Below are 23,381 nucleotides of genomic sequence, written 5' to 3' on the forward strand. Positions count from 1 at the left end.
CCCCTCTTGTGTCTCGCCAACATTCTCCTCCTCTTCCTCCTCATCCTCCTCCACCTCCACCTCCTCCGATATGCGCTGAGAAACAGACCTGAGGGTGCTTTGGCTATCAACAAGGGAATATTCTTCCCCTGTCTCTTGTGACGAGCGCAAAGCTTCCGACTTCATGCTGACCAGAGAGTTTTTCAACAGGCCAAGCAGCGGGATGGTGAGGCTGATGATGGCGGCATCGCCACTGACCATCTGTGTTGACTCCTCAAAGTTACTCAGCACCTGACAGATATCAGACATCCACGTCCACTCCTCATTGTAGACTCGAGGAAGCTGACTGACCTGACTACCAGTTCTGGTGGAAGTTGACATCTGGCAGTCTACAATCGCTCTGCGCTGCTGGTAAACTCTGGATAACATGGTCAGTGTTGAATTCCACCTCGTGGGCACGTCGCACAACAGTCGGTGAGCGGGCAGTTGGAGGCGGCGCTGCGCTGCCCTGAGAGTGGCAGCATCTGGGCTGGACTTCCTGAAATGCGCACAGATGCGGCGCACCTTCGTGAGCAAATCAGACAGATTGGGGTATGTCTTGAGGAAACGCTGAACTATCAGATTTAACACATGGGCCAGGCATGGCACATGTGTCAGTCTGCCGAGTTGCAGAGCCGCCACCAGGTTACGGCCGTTGTCACACACAACCATTCCCGGCTTGAGGTTCAGCGGTGCCAGCCACAGATCAGTCTGCGCCGTGATGCCCTGTAATAGCTCTTGGGCGGTGTGCCTTTTGTCGCCTAGGCTCAGCAGTTTCAGCACCGCCTGCTGTCGCTTAGCGACGGCACTGCTGCTGTGCCTAGAGCTACCGACTGATGGCGCCGTGCCCACGGATGGTAGTTCGGAGGAGGAGGTGGAGGAGGGGTGGGAGGAGGAGGAGGCATAGTAGGCCTGAAACACCTGGACCGAGGTAGGCCCCGCAATCCTCGGCGTCGGCAGTATATGAGCAGCCCCAGGGTCAGACTCGGTCCCAGCCTCCACCAAGTTAACCCAATGTGCCGTCAGCGATATATAGTGGCCCTGCCCGGCAGCACTCGTCCACGTGTCCGTGGTCAGGTGGACCTTGTCAGAAACGGCGTTGGTCAGGGCACGGATGATGTTGTCTGACACGTGCTGGTGCAGGGCTGGGACGGCACATCGGGAAAAGTATTGGCGGCTGGGGACCGAATACCGAGGGGCGGCCGCCGCCATGAGGTTGCGAAAGGCCTCGGTCTCTACTAGCCTATAGGGCAGCATCTCCAGGCTAAGCAATCTGGAGATGTGCACATTAAGGGCTTGGGCGTGCGGGTGGGTTGCACTATATTTGAGTTTCCGCTCCAGCGTCTGGGGTATGGAGAGCTGAACGCTGATGGATGCTGTGGAGGATCGTAGAGGCGACGATGGGGTTTTTGTGGCAGGGTCCTGGGCAGGGGGCTGACTAGCAGCTGACACAGGGGAAGCAGCAGTGGTGTGCACGGCCGGAGGTGAACGGGCTTGTTGCCACTGAGTGGGGTGTTTAGCATTCATATGCCTGCGCATACTGGTGGTAGTTAAGCTAGTAGTGGTGGAACCCCTGCTGAGCCTGGTTTGGCAAATGTTGCACACCACAGTCCGTCGGTCATCCGGTGTTTCCTTAAAGAACCTCCAGACTTCTGAAGATCTAGCCCTCGCCGCAAGAGCCCTCGCCACGGGAGCTTCACTAGTTGACACATTTGGCGCTGATGCACCAGCTCTGGCCCTGCCTCTCCGTCTGGCCCCACCACTGCCTCTTCCAACCTGTTCTGGTCGAGGACTCTCCTCCGTCTCAGAAGCACTGTGTTCACCCGGCCTCTCAACCCAGCTTGGGTCTGTCACCTCATCATCCTCCGAGCCCTCAGTCTGCTCCCCCCTCGGACTTCCTGCCCTGACAACAACTTCCCCACTGTCTGACAACCGTGTCTCCTCATCGTCGGACACCTCTTTACACACTTCCACTACGTCAAGAAGGTCATCATCACCCACAGACTGTGACTGGTGGAAAACCTGGGCATCGGAAAATTGCTCAGCAGCAACCGGACAAGTGGTTTGTGACTGTGGGAAGGGTCCAGAAAACAGTTCCTCAGAGTATGCCGGTTCAAATGCCAAATTTTCCTGGGAGGGGGCAGACTGGGGGGGAGGAGGCTGAGGTGCAGGAGCTGGAGGAGTGGCGATTTCGGTGACATGGGTGGACTGCGTGGAAGACTGACTGGTGGTGGACAAATTGCTCGAAGCATTGTCAGCAATCCACGACATCACCTGTTCGCACTGTTCTGGCCTCAACAGTGCTCTACCACGAGTCCCAGTAACTTCAGACATGAACCTAGGGAGTGTAGCTCTGCGGCGTTCCCCTGCTCCCTCATCAGCAGGTGGTGTCTCACCCCGCCCAGGACCACGGCCTCTGACCCCTGCAGTAGTTGGACGCCCACGTCCCCGCCCTCATCCTCTACCCCTAGCCCTCGGGTTAAACATTTTTAAAATGAGAGTTATAACTTTTTTTTTTTTTTAACTTTTTTTGGGGTTTTTTTGTGTTTTTTGTTTTTTTTTGTGTTTTTTGTTTTTTTTTGAGTTTTTAAAACCAAACAATGCTATCCTATTGCTATGGCTATTTTCTAGCCAAGTATCAAAGCACACTACTATGCCAGATGAGATGACACTGAGTTAGTGCCTAATTGAAATCCAACCCCTACTAAATTTTCCCACTTCGGTCTTTGCTATGGATATGTGTGCCACTAAGAGCTAAACACAACGGTAGCAAGTCCCCCTGCTAATTCCTCACAAAATGGTACTAGATGCAAATTAAAATAAAAAAAGTAGAACGTTATTGTAGCCCTAAGAAGGGCTGTTGGGTTCTTTGAGAATCACTCCTGCCTAACAGTAAGTTAATAGAACACCCTAACGCTTTCCCTGACCAGCAGCAGCTCTCTCCCTAGCGGCATCCAGACACAGAATGATCCGAGCAGCGCGGGCAGCGGCTAGTCTATCCCAGGGTCACCTGATCTGGCCAGCCAACCACTGCTATCGACGTGTAAGGGTACCACGTCATGCTGGGTGGAGTGCAGAGTCTCCTGGCTTGTGATTGGCTCTGTTTCTGGCCGCCAAAAAGCAAAACGGCGGGAGCTGCCATTTTCTCGAGCGGGCGAAGTATTCGTCCGAGCAACGAGCAGTTTCGAGTACCCTAATGCTCGACCGAGCATCAAGCTCGGACGAGCATGTTCGCTCATCTCTAGTTCTTATCTGTACCAATCTGTTACCAATTTGCCAGAGTCTCTGACAATTTTCATCTCTGTCATATCTATACATCTCTCTTTCTCTTGTATTTAGTAAAGTTCTCTTTAGAGTGATACATGTAGATGAAACTGAGTTGCTGCCCCTTGTCATGATTAATATTTCAAGTGATGTACGTATCCAAATTAGATATCCTCTAGTGAGTGCCTTACAGAAATTCTGTAGCATTGCCAACTGCTGTGTACAATAATGCCTGCAACATAATAAGGAACACAATATGGGGATGGAGATGGCAGGAGTCAGTTTAAACCGACAATAAAGTCCCCTCATATAACAGCCATAAGCAGTGCTAGCCCCCTCCTCTTCAGTTTCCCTTCCACCAAATTAGTCATTGTTTTGTCCATTCCCCTATGCTACAGCAAACAGCAAAACAATTTACTTCCTCTTGAGAAGGCAAGTAGCTCATTGAGCATTGGGATGCGGGCTGAGGCTTTCCATATGGTCAAGTTTTTATTAGTTGGAGAAATATTAGAAGCCATAAACATAACACATGGATGTGTCTGAAAGCCTCGCAGACCCCCTCTAACTAAGTGATCTGGCAGCAGTTATTTCCTAGCAGTTTGGAAACAATCACAGCATTTCTCCATTGCCCCATGCTAGGTGTTGTAGATAGACACAGATGGCAGACCATCATTTTACCCCATTCACATAGCAAAACAATATTAAAAACACTTAACTTGAAGCATGGGCACTAACATCCATACCAGGGCCCCCACTTACCATGTGCCTGATATATTACTGATATGGTATCTCAGGCACCAGGGTATCTGGTACAACTGTTACTTCCGCATCTTAACTGCAACTCCCATGTTCTTATTTTTACCAAGTGACTAAAATCTACTAAACTTATATACAAGATTAGGCTATTAACGTTTGTACAGTTAAGGGTTGTCTCACAAAGATCAACCCTGTCGATGTAACCTATCAGGGCATATAGATGACACGTTGGTATTTTCCCTCTTCATAAGGTAAAGAATATAGTCGCAAACCCCAATGCAACAGACTCAAGCCTTCCATACATGATAAAGAAAATGTTTTTAGAACCACACTGAAAAAGCCAGAAGGTAGCGCTAGTCTACATAATCAACATACACGTTGTAGACTTTTGCTGTTGTTTGTCCTAGAAAAGTATTAATCAAACTGCAATATTTTTGTCTTACTTTCTTGGGAAAATTGGTTCTTTATCATGGGTCATGGGAAAAGCACTTTGAAGAACAATATTATAATGTTTCTATTTTCTCTATAGGCCTTCACCTCAAAAACCAATAAGTGCCATAGACTACAGACAGGACAAAGTTCATTCTAGTTTGCTACATTACTGTTGTGCAACTTTCTTGATCTGCCACCAACCACTGCATTGAACCTTTATAACATAGCTGTCCCGTTTAGACTCTTGTACACCAATTTTCCTGCGGGTCCAGGTGCGGCTATGACCTCATATGTGCTCACAACTAAAGAGAAGAAAACGTTGCTAAAAGTCAATTAGTAAACTTAAACTGTTCCTCAAAGTTGATGACCAAACTCAAAGGCTTCACTGTAAGCCAATGTGATGTAGACAGACATCCTCATATTTTTTGTTCAGTTTCAGGTAAAAATCTTTGTGGAGTAGTTGAACCCGTTTAAAATAAAAGAAAATCTGGGTTGATCTGATGCAGAGAACCCATGCTTTGCATTGGTTTCCCCCCTTCCATTTATCTATTGCAGTAAGACAAGAGATGTAGAAAGGACATAACAGCCTGGGATGCACCAGAGTCTTAGTCATCCTCTATGGCTGTGCCCAGAAGACAGCTGATGACATTGCAAGTCTGTGCTTTACTCATCAGCCTGTTTTAGAGCTGTTAATTCCTCATTGACACAAATAATAGAGATGCGCTTATGAAAAATGTTATGAACCCCAATGGAGCCACTGATGCCTAGATCCACTTAAAGGAAATCTACTCTCAAAATCAAGCATAACAAACCAGGGCCACTTACTCATATATACAAGCACTGTGACTGTGGTAATCTTCTTATATTTGTTATCCATGGCCTCCTTCCTTCTAAAATCAACTTTTAAAATGATGCTAAAGTGCCTAAAGGGCTCTGGGGGTGTTGTGATAGTTCTATTACTGCCTGTAGAGCTCAACTGCCCATCAGATTATTAACGTTAACCTTTACTAAATCTCTCAGCGGGAGGGAGTGGGATTTTTTTTCATATTCGCAAAATAATCACAGGATGAATAAAATAATCGCAAGCACATACACCAGGTGGGGTAATAAAGTGACCTTGCTATTTTTTGCAATTATTTTAAACAGTCATAAATCTGGCTTTATATTGGTTCTATTTTTAAGCCACTGTATCTGAATAGTTGGAAAAGGCCTTTAGATTTTTGGCACTAAAAAGAAATTACAAATTGGCAAGAAAAATCATTTGATGAATGTCTATACATAAACCTATTTATATACATTTCACGAAAGGAAAAACGGAGTCTGCTGTTTTCTTAAAAACAACATGAAATTCATGTATTTTTATATTAAAAAATACAAAGTATAAGTATTCACAGCAAGTATAATACCAGGAGAAAACCAGTATTGTGGTCCAAGAGCCACAAAAAACCATTAGCGCCACTTGGGTATAGCTTTAAACATTGGGGAACTATCTACTCTAAATACATCTCTCCTCCGGGTAATAGTACTATCAATATGAATCCAATGTTCAAGACATACAAAGTTAGACCAGTGTCTTACCCATGGTGCTAAGCGATACAGCAAATGGACACCTCAATGCGCATTTCGCTCACACTTCCTCAGGGGGTCATCATGGGTAAGACACAAGTTGCAAGTTGGGGATGACCCCAGAATGTAGTCGTATGTAGAGGATGTGGTATTTACCTGTATACATAGCCGCATACCTATTTGTCTAGTTTCCTACCGATCTACTACATATCTTCTATATACCTACCAATATATCCAACAGTGTACCTTTCCACCCACCATTTTATCTTTTCTCTATCTACCTTAACATACATAGGTACCTAGTCCCCTACTCATCTGTCTTATACATACCTAGCTATCTATCCATCAGTCTATATATGCTTGTTATATACTTGTTATATACTTAATTCATTATGCATCAGTTTACATATCCATTGACCAATCTTTCACCTTTTCTATCCTTTTCTATCTATCTATTAGTCTTCTATATACCCAGCTATCTATTCATCAGACTTATCTACTACATAACCACATACCTATTTTTCTTCTATATACCTAGCTATCTATTCATCAGACTTATCTACTACATAACCACCTACCTATTTGTCTTCTATATACCTAGCTATCTATTCATCAGACTTATCTACTTCCTAACCATATACCTATTTGTCTTCTATATACCTAGCTATCTATTCATCAGAATTATCTACTACCTAACCACCTACCTATTTGTCTTCTATATACCTAGCTATGTATTCATCAGACTTATCTACTACATAACCACATACCTATATGTCTTCTATATATCTAGCTATCTATTCATCAGACTTATCTACTTCCTAACCATATACCTATTTGTCTTCTATATACCTAGCTATCTATTCATCAGACTTATCTACTTCCTAACCACCTACCTATTTGTCTTCTATATACCTAGCTATGTATTCATCAGGCTTATCTACTACATAACCACATACCTATTTGTCTTCTATATACCTAGCTATCTATTCATCAGAATTATCTACTACCTAACCACCTACCTATTTGTCTTCTATATACCTAGCTATGTATTCATCAGACTTATCTACTACATAACCACATACCTATATGTCTTCTATATACCTAGCTATCTATTCATCAGACTTATCTACTTCCTAACCACATACCTATTTGTCTTCTATATACCTAGCTATCTATTCATCAGAATTATCTACTACCTAACCACCTACCTATTTGTCTTCTATATACCTAGCTATGTATTCATCAGACTTATCTACTACATAACCACATACCTATATGTCTTCTATATACCTAGCTATCTATTCATCAGACTTATCTACTTCCTAACCACATACCTATTTGTCTTCTATATACCTAGCTATCTATTCATCAGAATTATCTACTACCTAACCACCTACCTATTTGTCTTCTATATACCTAGCTATGTATTCATCAGACTTATCTACTACATAACCACATACCTATATGTCTTCTATATACCTAGCTATCTATTCATCAGACTTATCTACTACATAACCACATACCTATTTCTCTTCTATATACCTAGCTATCTATTCATCAGGCTTATCTACTACATAACCACATACCTATTTGTCTTCTACATAGCTAGCTATGTATCCAACCTACCTACCTACCCACCCATCCACCTATTTGTCTTTCCCATATCTAGCTTTCTATATTAAATACTACCGTCCTATATATTGGTAATAAAGACAGTATTTGAAGTGCTAGCTTAGTTGACTATTAAGGATGTTTCATTATTAACCACTGAAAAAGAGATCTGCAGCTCTATATTTCCTCGGCATAAACAAATGTTCCCGATTGCTTAGTGACAGCTATTTCCATGGCAATGGTACACACTGGCTTCCATATAGCTCATTACTCAGGAAGAAGCTTCTCCTGCACTCAGATTGTTCATTAGAAACATCTTTTTTATGACCTGTTGCCTGAATTACATCCTCTATGTTTTCCTTATGGTATCTTAGGGGTATTTCTCCTACAGAAAATAATTGACTTGTTTTGGAGACATCAGGCCTGATTTACCATGCACAGGTCTGACAGACGAGTCCAATGGGGTGTTAAAGTGTTCACTTAATGCACGAAAACAGATGCAGCCAGGGGCATGCGAATCAGGCTGCATAAATAAAAGATGATGCCATAATTGCAGCTTCATTCAAAACACTGGAGCCTGCAGACTTACCAAATAAGGGTCCTGAATTATGGTCCACTATTTAACCCCACGCCACATTGAAATTCACTGTATGACTAGTGGTTAGAGCTAAAATTATGTGTATAGGTATAGTTTAATGGGAATCTGCCAGTAGTTTTGACCAGGTAAAGCGAAATATGACACTAAAGAAAATCATTGGTCTTATCATAGCTTTGTGTAAATTGTAAGTAGCAGCAGGACTGTGAAAAATGCATTTTTACAGGATTGCAGTTGTACTTAGAGCACTGGTGTATGAGATCTCTTTACTGGTAATAGCACAACCCCTCCTCTCTGAGTAAATTAGTTAGTACTGAAATAGAAGACTGCTACAGCAGTGAATAACAGAAGAATAATAGCAGAAGGGAGGGGCTGTACTGTGTTTAGTAAAGAGATCACACAGCAGTAACACAAAGTTTCCAGCTACAATCTTGGAATATAAATGCATTTTTTACATTCCTGTCCTAACATACAGCACAAAAAATCTTACACAGATCTCCCTTTTAGCTATACTATTCTCTCCACATGCATCCACCAATAGAGGGAGCTTTCTCTATTTATTTTACTATTGAATTATCCATCTAGCAGTGACTGCGTGTAGAGAAACTTTCAATTCATTAATAAAGTCTATTAAGATATTAATGGATTAAGGTATTGGAGGTCCGGCAGAAAAATGGTGTTTCGCCAACTATACAGAAATATGAAGCATTGATAAAGCATAGGTTTTAGATCTACTGTATTTAGATAAGAAAATCTGCAAGGTGGCCATGTTACACAAGCTACACCTTAGCATTCAAGAACATCAGCATTCAAATGTACAGATGTATCCCTAAATATTACAACTTGTATAAATGGTGACATTAAATAACATACATCAAATATGCGCCGGCCTCACCCCTCCATCCCAGCACCCAACCTGGTGTAGTTTTCTGCAAGTACCTGCAAAAATATATTCTCAGGCTTTTAGAAAGTGCACAGGCACGGGGCAGGAAAACCATATGTGGGCCAATCGGCCAGTGGCCATGTCCCTCAACGCCCACATGGCATGGAGGTTGGGTATTAGCAAAATAATCGCAATTTCTTGCAGTGTGCAAGAAATTGTGATTATTTCAATGCTTCTACACCACAAAACTGTCGTAGAAGCACTGATAAATATCTCCCACAGTATGTACAACAAAGAACGTTTGTCGCACTATAACTACTGCTTCTTTAAACTGTGCTGATAAAAAGAGCAAAGACAGTGAGTTTTAAAAGGAAGTCATTCTATTATACATTCAGACTGATCAGACTCCATAGTCCAGGTGAGAGAGACTCACATCCTTTAAAAGTGACCCCATATGGTCGGGAACACACTGACAGATACTTTAGAGAAGAAGAGAACAATCCACCATGGAATCCACCATTTCATGCTAGAACCGCCTTTGTACATCCAGTAAAAATGTTGTGCAGATAAAAGAAAAAATGGCCCCGCAAAGCCAGAGCAGAGTTACATATTAAAGGGCATGAGGGGCCACAAGGAATAGGACCCTACAAGTATGGGATTATAGAAACTTCATGATAAAAGCTTAGCTGTGCACACGGTGACTTAGTATTGTGTACTGTAAAACAAAGTGTACCTTCACTTCAAAATATAGGTAATCTCCAGGCTTCGAAGTAAACTGTGTCATGAGCAGGTGTTCTTTTGCCTCTCCTGCATCATTTGGTCTTTACCTCCTGGATTCACCTCATCATCCACTGCAGGAGAGCACTACTACCAACATGTAACCCTGCATCAGCCTTCTGCTAGATACTGGTGGTTTTCCCCAGTCAGGAGTCTTCCTCCCTTGCCCAATGGTCACCTTATTGCCCTCATTATTAAATACTTTCCTTAATTTTCCCCCACATTCCAGCTCCAGCACGGTAGTCTCTGTTATGCAAAGGTGGCACAGCATCGCTGAAGCCCCCCCATTGGATAAGCCGTGAGGTTTTATACAACTGGGATGAGGACTCAGTGATGGAAATCAAATATTCCAGTTAATATGTATGCTAATGTCCCCAGATTGATTGGCTGCAGCAGTCACATGCTGTTTGTATCATAACAGAGATAAGGAGAAATGTTGGAGCAGCACTGAATTGCTGGAAGAAAAGCATAGAAAGTACATTCTGTTACTATATGTTATTTAAAGGCATTTGGGGCTTAAAAATAATTAAAACAGAACAACCCCTCTTAAATCTTCAAATGTTTGTTATGGAACACTTACTAAATACAGAAATAGAGGATAAACCAAAAATGTATTTATTCAGAATACATAGAAAGTCCACCCCAGTTCAAAGACTCTGGAACAGCGGGCTCATCCAATCACTCGAGTTATGGCCAAACTACAACTCCAAGCATGGCCTAAAGGTTACACTTAGTTTGTAGTTTGCCAATGACTGGAGACCACTAATATGACACTATGTATAAAAGCTAGCAATACAGAAAAAAGGTGTAGTTGTCTATATCAAACAGATGAGAATACTGCTTGACTTGTTAATGTGTGTTGAAATGCCCTCATATAATCTCCTATGTGTCCTATGTAGCCTAAAGTTTTATTGAAAGTCATATAATGACGGGTTTTTCGGGTGTAAAGCATCACTTCTGGTTTTCACTTTCTCTTGGGTCTTCAAACTTGCAGAAAAAGTGCTACTGACTTGCAAATGGTTTGGTTATAATAAAAGTCTAATGTGACCTAGAACCTGGCAACTCTGTGCCCAAAAACATATTGTATATTCCATTATTACCTATTAGATAAAGCAACCGCTTACCAACAGTACACAAACCATCCCACCTCCTACATTTTTATCAACCCTATGTATTACATACTGACCATCCCAAATGTACAGCCACCACCACCCATTATCCCCTGTTTAGGAAAATATGAACACATCATTTTCCAATGATTACAGTTATTCAATTAACCAATACTATCACCCGGCAACCAATCCGCCCTTTGTTCAGGACACTGATACTTTCACAGATAAACCCACCATTTATTAAAGTTTTCTTTATAAAACAATAGCCAAACTAATGTACAACAAATCCACTGACTATCTTTCCACATGTAACCCCATCCCAAAATATGACTTCTTTGGCCAGAAACAACTCCACTATTTCTTAATCCTTTAGCCAACAATTTGAACTTTTCATAATCCTTTTCCCAAACCCTGTGTCTAACAATGACCATGTCTGTTCCACAAAAAAACCACCATATTTCAACCATTTGACCAAAATCACCTCATGTCCTGTATGATTGCACCACCTCTATACTCTACACTTCCCAGCTCATTGATGATTTAGAAATGGACTCTCCATTAAAACAATGCCCAATAGTAAATTCCCCTCATGATACCATTACTAAGGCACATATCAACACTGGTCCCAAGAAGCTGTGCACTGATTGACAGCCCTTTAGCCAACAAGTCACCAACCATCCCACACATGACTCTACCATATAGCTACAAAGCCTAAACTTCCCAGCCTTGTGTTTGTTTAAAGAACCTATGGATATTCTCTAAACTCTGAAGCTATACATCACTGTGAACATGGCATTTCCACCACCCAATATATAAAGTCAATATAGTTAATGTTTATGAAGAGCCAAGGTTCTGTGGATCTGGTAATTAGCCTCGGAGGCTCCGGTCTGTAGTGATTATTATACAGCAATGCTCTGGGAGCCTTCTATGCCTGTATCACATCTTCAGTCAAACCACAAGGCAAGTGCTACAATACAATAAGACGGTTGTAGACATACATATACATTGTTGCATTACAGGAATATACAGATAACAGACAACACATGCTGGCAAGCGGATAGCATAGACAGAAGCAGACCACAGGGCAGCTGTTTTATCAGGTCTTGAAGCCTCATCCTGCGAGAAGAAAATGACAGACCCTATGGAAGGGATAGGAGCTTCTGTAGATTTGCAATCATTGTATATAGAAAATAGATCATACATTATGATGCCCATTGTATTAAAAGTCTATGTCATACTCCATAAGCCAATGCAATTCATAAATCTTTCCACTGCAAATGATAATTCTTAGAAATGACAGCTGTGAGGGACTTAATATGAGTATAAAGGGTCACTTACCTGATTTTCTCCATCTCTGCAGCAGAGGCCTAGAAGAAATGAAACAGGAGTCTCATATGAATGATAGTCAGAGCTTTCAGTCTTCAGATTTCTGCATAGCCAAAGCCTTATTGATGTTTTTTTTTCCCTTCTCTCTATAAGCAGCTGTATAGCAAGCGACAGTGAAGGGAATCACATCTGCATTAGCAGAAAATAACATTGAACGATTAACTCAGGAGCAAAATCCGCACTGTGCAGGAAAAACCATGTAAGACCCACGAGCCAAAAGCAGCACAATGACTCAGTAGTAGAGCAAAGACTGAATAAAAAAACACACACAGAGCAAGAGGGAGAGAGGGAGAGGGAGAGGGAGAAGGAGAGAAAGCAAGTAACAGGTTTGCTGCTTGCTGGATTGCTTAGGGGAAAAAAAGTTGAAGCATATTGTCTATGAAGGAGATATAACAGTGGCTCTGGGCTAATTTTTTCTGCTTTGTAGATTTTCTCATATCCTCGAAGAAGCTGCAGTGTGCAAAACCGCTTACGGAATTGTAATATGAGTAACTTTCTTATTCTAATATCAGAAATGTTTTAACAGTAGGCAGAGGAGGGGAAAGCAGATTTGGTACTAAAGATTTCAGGAGCTGGCGGCACATGGTGACGACCACCAGGAGAATGTCATTCATGAATACATGTCATTTGTAACTATAGGGAGTAGGATCACTTGCCCTATTATTGGATTGTTTTGAAGAAAGAAGGAAGAATTTAGTTTGATAAATGATTCTGTGCTGAATTATTCAGGGGTCTGTCAGATCTCCTTTTGGGTCAAGTATAGAGTGTTGGTCAGCATGTCTGCATGTCACAGTATAGACAATCTTTCAGCTTTCTTTAGGCACAGTCAAAATGATCTATCATCACTACTGATTGCTAAGGTATATAGGATCTGTCAGCTATCCTTTCTGGCTCAGTATAGTGGATCTATCAGCTCTCTTGTATTGTGCAGTATAGAGTATCAGTCAGCCCTTATGTGTGGTGTAGTGTAAAGAGGATCTGTCATGTCCCCTGTGTGGCCTGGTATATAGAGAGTCTGTCAGCTCTCTTGTGTGGTGTAGTTTAAGGGATCTGTCAGCTCTCCTGTGTGGTGTAGTATGGATGATCTGTCATCTCTCATGTGTGGTGTAGTATAGACTAGCTATTAACTCTACAGCTCTACAGTGTGGTGTAGTATAGAGAATCTGTCACCTCTCCTGTGTGGTGAAGTACAAGGGTATCTGTCAGTTCTAGTGTAGTATAGAGGATTTGTCAGTTCTCCTCTATGGTCCTGTCATTTCTCTTGTGTGGTGCAATATAAAGGATCTGTCAGCTCTACAAAGTGGTGTAATGTAGAAGATTTGTTAGCTCTACTTTGTGGTGCAGTATAGATGATCTACTATCTCTTCTGTGTAGTGTAGTATAAAGAGGATCTATCAGCTCTTCTGTGTGGTGTAGTATACAGAGGATCTATCAGCTCTTCTGTGTGGTGTGGTGCAGTATATAAAGAGACTGCCAGTTTTCCTGTGTGGTGTAGTATAAAGGATTTGTCAGCTCTCCTGTGCCCTACAGTGTATTGAGGATCTATCGGCTTGCCTGTGTAATATATAGATAATCTGCCATTTCTCCTGTGGTGTGGTATGATCTGTCAGCTTTCCTGTGTGGTGTTGTATATAGTATGTGTCAGCTCACCTTTGCAGGGGCGTAACTGAGATAGTAGAAGCCATAGCAACTGCTATAGGGCCCTCAGTGTCAGGGGCCCCTGTCATCCTACCTGACACTAAATAATGGAGGGCATAAACAATTAAATACATATTATGCTGCACATTGTACAGCATAACATGTATATAACATATGTAATGTATATATACTGTATATGTGCGTTTATTTGTGATGTGTACATGCTGTATGTGTATATGGTATGTAAATACTGTATATGTGTATATATGCTGTACGTCTGTATATGACACTGTGTGTATAAGTTATATGTATATCCTCTATATGTGTGCATGTGTATAAGAGTGTATAAATGTGTGTAAAAGTGTAAAAATGCCTGGAGGGAGGGGGGGGGGGGCATTCAGAAGTCTGCTATGGGGCCCTGCCTCTCCTAGTTACATCCCTGCTTCTGTGGGGTGTTGTATGTAGAATGTGTCAGCTCTCCTGTGTGGTATAGCATACAGATGATCTGTCAGCTGCCTTGTGTGATGAAGTAGTGCATTTAAATCACTGTGGCTGTGTGTGTGTCACACAAACAATAATAATAATTCTTTATTTAATTTATATAGTGCACACAGGTTATGCAGCGCTGCACAGAGTTTGCCAAATCGGTCCCTGCCCCCAATGGAGCTCATAATCTAATCAACTTACCAGTGTGTTTTGGAGTGTGGGAGGAAACCGTAGGACCTGGAGGAAACCCACGCAAACACGCCAGCGGTTCTGCACACCACCATTTTGGGGAAGGCTGCCATTCCCTATGATGTCATGCCAGCAGTGATTGTGGGTATTACTAGCAGGGTGGTTGAGCCAAACTGGTACCCGGCCCAAAACTTGTAATTTAAGTTTGGCGTTGGCTCCAAGGGACTCAAACCGGCAAGACTTATTATGAATTCAAAAGTCTGCAGTTTGGGTCTCATCAACACTTTTTACAGAGATCGGCTGCGGTCCTTTTTACAGAGATCGGCTGCGGAATAACGGGAAGCCCACCTGAATTTTTGTAGTTAATATAATGCATTCCCAATGAACACTGATATGAAGCTTTTTTCTTTTTTTCTGATCAGAAAGTAATCCTTACATCAGAGCTGGATCATAGAGGGGGGGGGGTCGCGGGGCGAGTGCCCCAGGGCCCCCACCACTTCACCTTTAGAGGGGCTCCCACCAAATTGGGGCGATTCGCCAACAGTATATTCGTTGCCGGGCTTCCCGGGCTGCGGGCCATATGCCGCTGATATGTCTGCCTTAAATCTATGGCAGAGCGAGGGAACAATAAGTTCCCTGCTCTGCCATAGACGATCGAAGTAAATAAAGATGGCGGCGCCCTGCCGCTCTGTGACGACGCAGAGTGTGACGGCACCGCGTGTGACGTCACCGCACCGCGACTCACGGCACGTCTGTAGCATGGCGCCGCTATCTTTGTTTACATCCACCCGACACCGCGAGGGAGGATGAGGACGGCGCGCATCGTGGGAACTATGGAGGGTGAGTACAATTTTAGTATTTTATGTAGGAATGTATATAGTTGTTATTGGGGGATTGTATATAATTATTATGGGGGGGGGTATATAGCAATAATAGGAATGTGTATATAGTTATTATGGGGGGGGTGTATATAGCAATAATAGGAATGTGTATATAGTTATTATGGGGGGGGGTATATAGCAATAATAGGAATGTGTATATAGTTATTATGGGGGGGTATATAGCAATAATAGGAATGTGTGTATAGTTATTATGGGGGGGTGTATATAGCAATAATAGGAATGTGTATATAGTTATTATGGGGGGTATATAGCAATAAAAGGAATGTGTATATAGTTATTATGGGGAGGGGGTGTGTATAGCAATAATAGGAATGTGTATATAGTTAGTATGGGGGTGTATATGGCAAAAATAAGAATGTGTATATAGTTATTATGGGGGGGGGGTGTACATAGCAATTATAGGAATGTGTATATAGTTATTATGGGGGGTATATAGCAATAAGGGGGGGTGTACATAGCAATTATAGGATGTGTATATAGTTATTATGGGGGGTATATAGCAATAAGGGGGGGGTGTACATAGCAATTATAAGAATGTGTATATAGTTATTATGGGGGGTATATAGCAATAATATGAATGTGTATATAGTTATTATGGGGGTGTATATAGCAATAATAGGAATGTGTATATAGTTAGTATGGGGGGGTATATAGCAATAATAGGAATGTGTATATAGTTATTATGGGGGGGTGTATATAGCAATAATAGGAATGTGTATATAGTTATTATGGGGGGTGTATATAGCAATAATAGGAATGTGTATATAGTTATTATGGGGGGTGTATATAGCAATAATAGGAATGTGTATATAGTTAGTATGGGGGGGTATATAGCAAAAATAGGAATGTGTATATAGGTATTATGGGGGGTGTATATAGCAATAATAGGAATGTGTATATAGTTAGTATGGGGGTGTATATAGCAAAAATAGGAATGTGTATATAGTTATTATGGGGGGGGGTGTACATAGCAATTATAGGAATGTGTATATAGTTATTATGGGGGGTATATAGCAATAATATGAATGTGTATATAGTTATTATGGGGGGTGTATATAGCAATAATAGGAATGTGTATATAGTTAGTATGGGGGGTTATATAGCAATAATAGGAATGTGTATATAGTTATTATGGGGGGGTGTATATAGCAATAATAGGAATGTGTATATAGTTATTATGGGGGGTGTATATAGCAATAATAGGAATGTGTATATAGTTAGTATGGGGGGTATATAGCAATAATAGGAATGTGTATATAGTTAGTATGGGGGGTATATAGGAAAAATAGGAATGTGTATATAGTTATTATGGGGGGGGGTATATAGCAATTGTAGGAATGTGTATATAGTTATTATGGGGGGGGGGGGGTATATAGCAATAATATGAATGTGTATATAGTTGTTATAGGGGGTGTGTATATAGTTATAGGGGGACTGTATATAGTAATAGGGGTGTGTATATAGTTATTATAGGGTGTGTATATAGCTATAGGGGAGCTGTATATAGTGATTGCTGGGGGGAGCTGTATATAGTGATTGCTGGGGGAGCTGTATATAGTTATTGCTGGGGGAGCTGTATATAGTGATTGCTGGGGGAGCTGTATATAGTGATTGCTGCGAGAGCTGTATATAGTGATTGCTGGGGGAGCTGTATATAGTGATTGCTGGGGGAGCTGTATATAGTGATTGCTGGGGGAGTTGTATACAGTGATTGCTGGGGGAGCTGTATATAGTGATTGCTGGGGGAGCTGTATACAGTGATTGCTGGGGGAGCTGTATACAGTGATTGCTGGGGGAGCTTTATACAGTGATTGCTGGGGGAGCTGTATACAGTGATTGCTGGGGGAGCTGTATATAGTGATTGCTGCGGGAGCTGTATATAGTGATTGCTGGGGGAGCTGTATATAGTGATTGCTGGGGGAGCTGTATACAGTGATTGCTGGGGGAGCTGTATTTAGTGATTGCTGGGGGAGCTGTATTTAGTGGTTGCTGCGGGAGCTGTATATAGTGGTTGCTGGGGGAGCTGTATACAGTGATTGCTGGGGGAGCTGTATACAGTGATTGCTGGGGGAGCTGTATACAGTGATTGCTGGGGGAGCTGTATACAGTGATTGCTGGGGGAGCTGTATACAGTGATTGCTGGGGGAGCTGTATACAGTGATTGCTGGGGGAGCTGTATATAGTGATTGCTGGGGGAGCTGTATATAGTGATTGCTGGGGGGGCTGTATATAGTGATTGCTGGGGGAGCTGTATATAGTGATTGCTGGGGGAGCTGTATATAGTGATTGCTGGGGGAGCTGTATATAGTGATTGCTGCGGGAGCTGTATATAGTGATTGCTGCGGGAGCTGTATATAGTGATTGCTGCGGGAGCTGTATATAGTGATTGCTGGGGGAGCTGTATACAGTGATTACTGGGGGAGCTGTATACAGTGATTGCTGGGGGAGCTGTATACAGTGATTGCTGGGGGAGCTGTATATAGTGATTGCTGCGGGAGCTGTATACAGTGGTTGCTGGGGGAGCGGTATACAGTGATTGCTGGGGGAGCTGTATACAGTGATTGCTGAGGGAGCTGTATACAGTGATTACTGGGGGAGCTGTATATAGTGATTGCTGGGGGAGCTGTATATAGTGATTGCTGAGGGAGCTGTATACAGTGATTGCTGGGGGAGCTGTATACAGTGATTGCTGGGGGAGCTGTATATAGTGATTGCTGGGGGAGCTGTTTATAGTGATTGCTGGGGGGGCTGTATATAGTGATTGCTGGGGGAGCTGTATATAGTGATTGCTGGGGGAGCTGTATATAGTGATTGCTGCGGGAGCTGTATACAGTGATTGCTGCGGGAGCTGTATATAGTGATTGCTGCGGGAGCTGTATACAGTGGTTGCTGGGGGAGCTGTATACAGTGATTGCTGGGGGAGCTGTATACAGTGATTGCTGAGGGAGCTGTATACAGTGATTGCTGGGGGAGCTGTATACAGTGATTGCTGGGGGAGCTGTATATAGTGATTGCTGCGGGAGCTGTATACAGTGGTTGCTGGGGGAGCTGTATACAGTGATTGCTGGGGGAGCTGTATACAGTGATTGCTGAGGGAGCTGTATACAGTGATTACTGCGGGAGCTGTATATAGTGATTGCTGGGGGAGCTGTATATAGTGATTGCTGGGGGAGCTGTATACAGTGATTACTGGGGGAGCTGTTCCCTGTCTGGACTACATTCAATGGGGGCCTCCACCATATTTTGCGCCCAGGGGCCCCCACCAACCTTAATCCGGCCCTGCCTTACATATAAGCTGAGGACAAAGTTAGATATAAGTTTATAAAGACTGCACAACTGGTTATATTAGGTTATATTGACCTATTTTCAAAAGTATTACATGGTGCTGTCTTTTGACTTACATATGTACACAGTCTATTCTTAAAATATTTTATGAGAAGTTGTGTTTCTACGCAGTAGTTGCAGCATTCTCCAGCTCAGTACATACATTGACAATGTACCCTCAGGCATGTGGGCAATTCATGACCTTTACTTTGACATCCTGGGCATTACAGTAAATTCTATCTCTTGGAGAATGATTGTTCATCTTAACCTACAAGATGGGAAAACTTCCAAGTGTGACATTTGCACTAGTTTTTTTGCTATGACATGACAAATCTTAACATATACAACCTAAAGCAATAAGGGAATTTCAATTACAGCAGTGTTGTTTACTGTGTTCATAGCTTAACAAATTGAAGTTTGTCCAAATACAAAAAAATTGTGATGTTTATAATGTTGCTAAAAAAGGTGGAAGGCAAATTTGTAAAAAAAAGGATCCTGTGATTTTGTGTATACAGGAGTTCAGATGAAGATATCTCTCCATGGTAACAGACTTCAAGAAATATATACTGTTCTGTAGACATGCCTTTCTTCCTTTTATCTGCACCCAACTTATTGTAAAGCCTTTAGGGGTCAACACTGCAATTTGTTTGCTACTGCTTAAACAAAGAATAGCATATTGTTCTATCCCTGAAACCTATAGCAGGAAACCATCATTTGGCCTTCATATATAGAAGATCAGATTTTGCCAACAATTCTTTTTACATGTATGGCCAGCATTAATCTTTTGGGGACATCAAACTAAACTTTGACAGTGGTTTTCATAAACAGAGATAACGCTGATTATTATTATTATTTTTTGTTTAACTGTATTTTTTTTTATAACAAACAGCACGTTACCAACCACAGGCTTGTTTTCTGTAGGTAGGCTTGTGATTGGCCGGGCTGGATATGTCACAGAGCATCTTTAACCGCAGTAAGAGGTTGCTTCTTTTATCGCAGAGAGAATATCTGGGGAGCACCTTTAACCATAGTGAAAGGGTGGGTGTGTGGTTTTTCCATTGGTTCTTTAATCCTCTATGTTAATAAGTAGGTCTGAACACCCAGAGTGCCTTTGACCACTGGGACATCATTTTTTTAAATTATATTTTTTATTATATCTTTGTTGTTGTTTTTTTAATGTTATGTTATTATCACAAATACTTTTCCTAGTCCACTTTGGACAGGGAGACTGCTCTATTATTCCCACAATTTTTGAGCCCTCTAGTTTTTTCTTCAGCTATTTTTGGGTGATAAATTCCAGGTCCCCATTGTCTTCATTGGGGTTTGTGTTCCAAACCAAATTTTGTCACAAAATTTGGACAAACCCATCAAACCTGAAATTCAACTAACCGGCACATCTGTAATTAGGATACATTGGAATGCAATGGAATGGAATAAGGCAGGTGTGTGGAATAAAAACATTTATAGCTTGTTTTGGTTACCCTTATAGTGCACACCCTAAGAGGTCTTAGTGGCTTCATCCGACACCAAACAACTTGTTGATTATGGTAACTTTTTACCTAAAAAAAATCCCATTTAGTCTGACATGGAGGGGTATGTCAGTGGAGGGGGATTTCATCAAAATTGTGCATCATTGTTGGCATACATGCATGTTTTGATACATGCTTTGTTGTATATGCTCAGATGTCCTGGCCCATTGGGAGCACCATTATGCACTGGAGGAATTATATGCAAGGTCGACCAGGTTCCATCTATAGTAAATAGTATTATGCCCGCGTAGGGAGAAAATGACACTGTACCAGTGAAAGTCAAGACATGGACTGTACAAAATGGAAGTCATAGAGGAATGTTTAGATTATACAGGGAAGGGGCCCCCACACATGGGCCAAACTGATCTGGTTGGTTCCAAGAGACCTTATAAGGGTACCAATTGTGGGGTAGTGGATATATCCCAGAAACTGCATTAAAATAAAAGCATTGCTATTTGAATCCACCTTGAATAGGCAAATAAGGTGGACCAAACTGGAATTCTGCCACCCAGTAGTATTTAAGAAGATCTGGCATTGCTAGGCCCCCTTCATCTCTGGCTTGTAGTATGACCAGATACGATGGGCATTTATGCACCCAAATGAACTGCAAGAGAGAAAGCCTCAAGTGCTCAATGCGCCCTGAAGGGAGTGGAGCTGGCAAATTCTCAAAGTAGTACATAAGCTTTGGCAGGATTGTCATTGCTGCAGTCCTACCAATGAAAGAAAGCCATCATTTGTGCCATTTGCCTAATAACTGTTTAAGTGAATTTAAAAGGCTTGGATAATTCTGTGATTATTGGGATTAATAGTATAGAAGTGAAATGAATTCCCAAATATCTAAGGGACAGAGTTTGCCACTTTTATTTATAATTGGAGCTTAGTAGAGCTTTTTGATCGCGGAGAAGTTAATCAAGAAGGCCTCAGTTTTACTTACATGCATCTTATAGCCTGATAATTTGTCAAAATCTTCTAGTAGTCTAAGGAGGTTAGTGAGTGAGGAATGGGGATATGTGCTTTGGTCAGCAGTGGCTACAAAATTTTAGAAATCAGTCAGAGGAATGGAGCGTAAACAATACTAATCCCACAAAACACAAGCCCTCATTCTTTACTCAGTGGATATAACAGGGAGAATAAAATACAAAAATAGAAAAATGTAGTTGGCCAAGTTGGGCATTGATAAGAGATTTTCCCCCAAGATGACCTGTACTCTTCTATTTATTTATAATGTCAGTTTTTAGTTTTACACAGATTTAAACTCCAAAGCTGCATTCTCAATAATCCTCCCTGCTCTTTGTTACTGTTTGCTGGCTTTCAATGTACAGGCAGTCCCCAGGTTACGTGCAGGTTTGTTCTTAAGTTCAATTTGTATGTAAGTCAGAACTGTATACTTTATAATTGTAGCTCCAGGCAAAATGTTTTGGGTCTGTAAGACTATTGGATTTGAAAAATGTTGGATTGTCATAAAAACCAGGATTAACCAAAAAAATCTTAATGACAGACACCTTTGATAACGGTTATAGCTCTTTATTGTAGCCTAGGGCTAAAATACAGTAAATTATCAAAATCCAGAGGTCCGTTTGTAACCAGGAGTCATATGTAAGTCGCGTGTTCTTAACTAGGGGTCTGCCTGTATATATATGTACAGGATTTCAGCCTTGTCAGTTCAATCTAGGAATGCACTGAAACCAATAACATTTATTTCTATGGCATAATACAAGCAATTCTAGCCTGTGGTAAATACATACAACTTAGATTTTGGGTTTCTTTGAAACTGCTAACATTTTTCCCATGTATGGTATCTTGTATTAAATCCAAGTCATAGCCATCTACTTGTATTCCGCAAAAGTTGCAAAAATAAACACTGCTGCTTCTAAAAGAAAGCAACAATATTTTTCTAGACTCATACATCCCTTTAAGTACATTTTTGTACAGTAGATTTATAACCACAGAGCAGGAAATTAATAGAAGTCTCCTATGACTGCAATGTTCTATAAATCCTGGCATGTGGTAATAATTGTGTGCCATTGTTAGAAAATAAAGCTGCCTCCTGGGCATGAGAGAAATCTACAGAGAGCAGCAAATTAGACTGAGGTGGTACCATTTGCCTGAAACTCGGCTGTGTATAGTATAGCATATATCTATTTTATACAAAATCTTTATTAATGAGGCTGAACCCTACAATAATCCAAAAATGGAGATAATTTACACAGAAAAAATGTGCACCTAAAGGTGAGTGTTAGTGCTTAGTCGGAGTTTACGTCACATTTATAACTGACGCGTGCCATAATTCTGTAGCATGAACAAAGTGCACCCAAAAAATGATGCACACTTCCTGAGCAGTGCCGGGGAGTGCCAGTATCATGAAGACCATGCACCAGTTTTGATTAATCTGGTGCACACTCCACAGGCAAACTGCACAGAGTACAGACTGCACTAGTTTTGATAAATGTGACCCATTAAGTGCAGAAATATATTATCCAGTTTCCAGGTGGGAATTCAGGACTAACATTATAAATATTATTATTGACTACCAATAGAGCACACTGAATTCCATGATGCTGTACATTATAAGGGGTTCCCATACATCAGTGATTTTCAACCTTTTTTGAGCCGCGGCACACTTTTTATACTTAGAAAATCCTGGGGCACACCACCAACCAAAATAGCACAAAATTACACTAAAACAGTCATAAAAGGCCTCCCTTTACTAATAAAAAACCCCTAGCGGCCTCCCTTTACTAATAAAAACCTCTAGCGGCCTCCCTTTACTAATAAAAAACCCCTAGCGGCCTCCCTTTACTAATAAAAACCTCTAGCGGCCTCCCTTTACTAATTAAAAGACCCGAGCGGCCTCCCTTTACTAATTAAAAGACCCTAGCGGCCTCCCTTTACTAATTAAGAGCCCCTAGCGGC

The 23,381-nt window shown here is 41.7% G+C and overlaps 1 protein-coding gene across 6 annotated transcripts in view; it reads right to left on the reverse strand.

The window, feature by feature from the left end:
• BEGAIN (brain enriched guanylate kinase associated) overlaps positions 1 to 23,381 on the reverse strand; it is a 161,738-nt gene that overhangs the window by 133,452 nt on the left and 4,905 nt on the right. For 5 of the 6 annotated variants that reach the window (XM_072116186.1, XM_072116191.1, XM_072116190.1 and 2 more), the window contains exon 2: positions 12,353 to 12,381. In XM_072116186.1, coding sequence (XP_071972287.1) covers positions 12,353 to 12,381 — 29 coding nt within the window. Of the gene's footprint in view, positions 1 to 12,352; positions 12,704 to 23,381 lie in introns of those variants that run through there. The other variant, XM_072116192.1, reaches the window with a different exon arrangement.

The sequence above is a fragment of the Engystomops pustulosus genome, chromosome 7, assembly GCF_040894005.1.
Source record: "Engystomops pustulosus chromosome 7, aEngPut4.maternal, whole genome shotgun sequence".
Classification (NCBI taxonomy): Eukaryota; Metazoa; Chordata; class Amphibia; order Anura; family Leptodactylidae; genus Engystomops; species Engystomops pustulosus.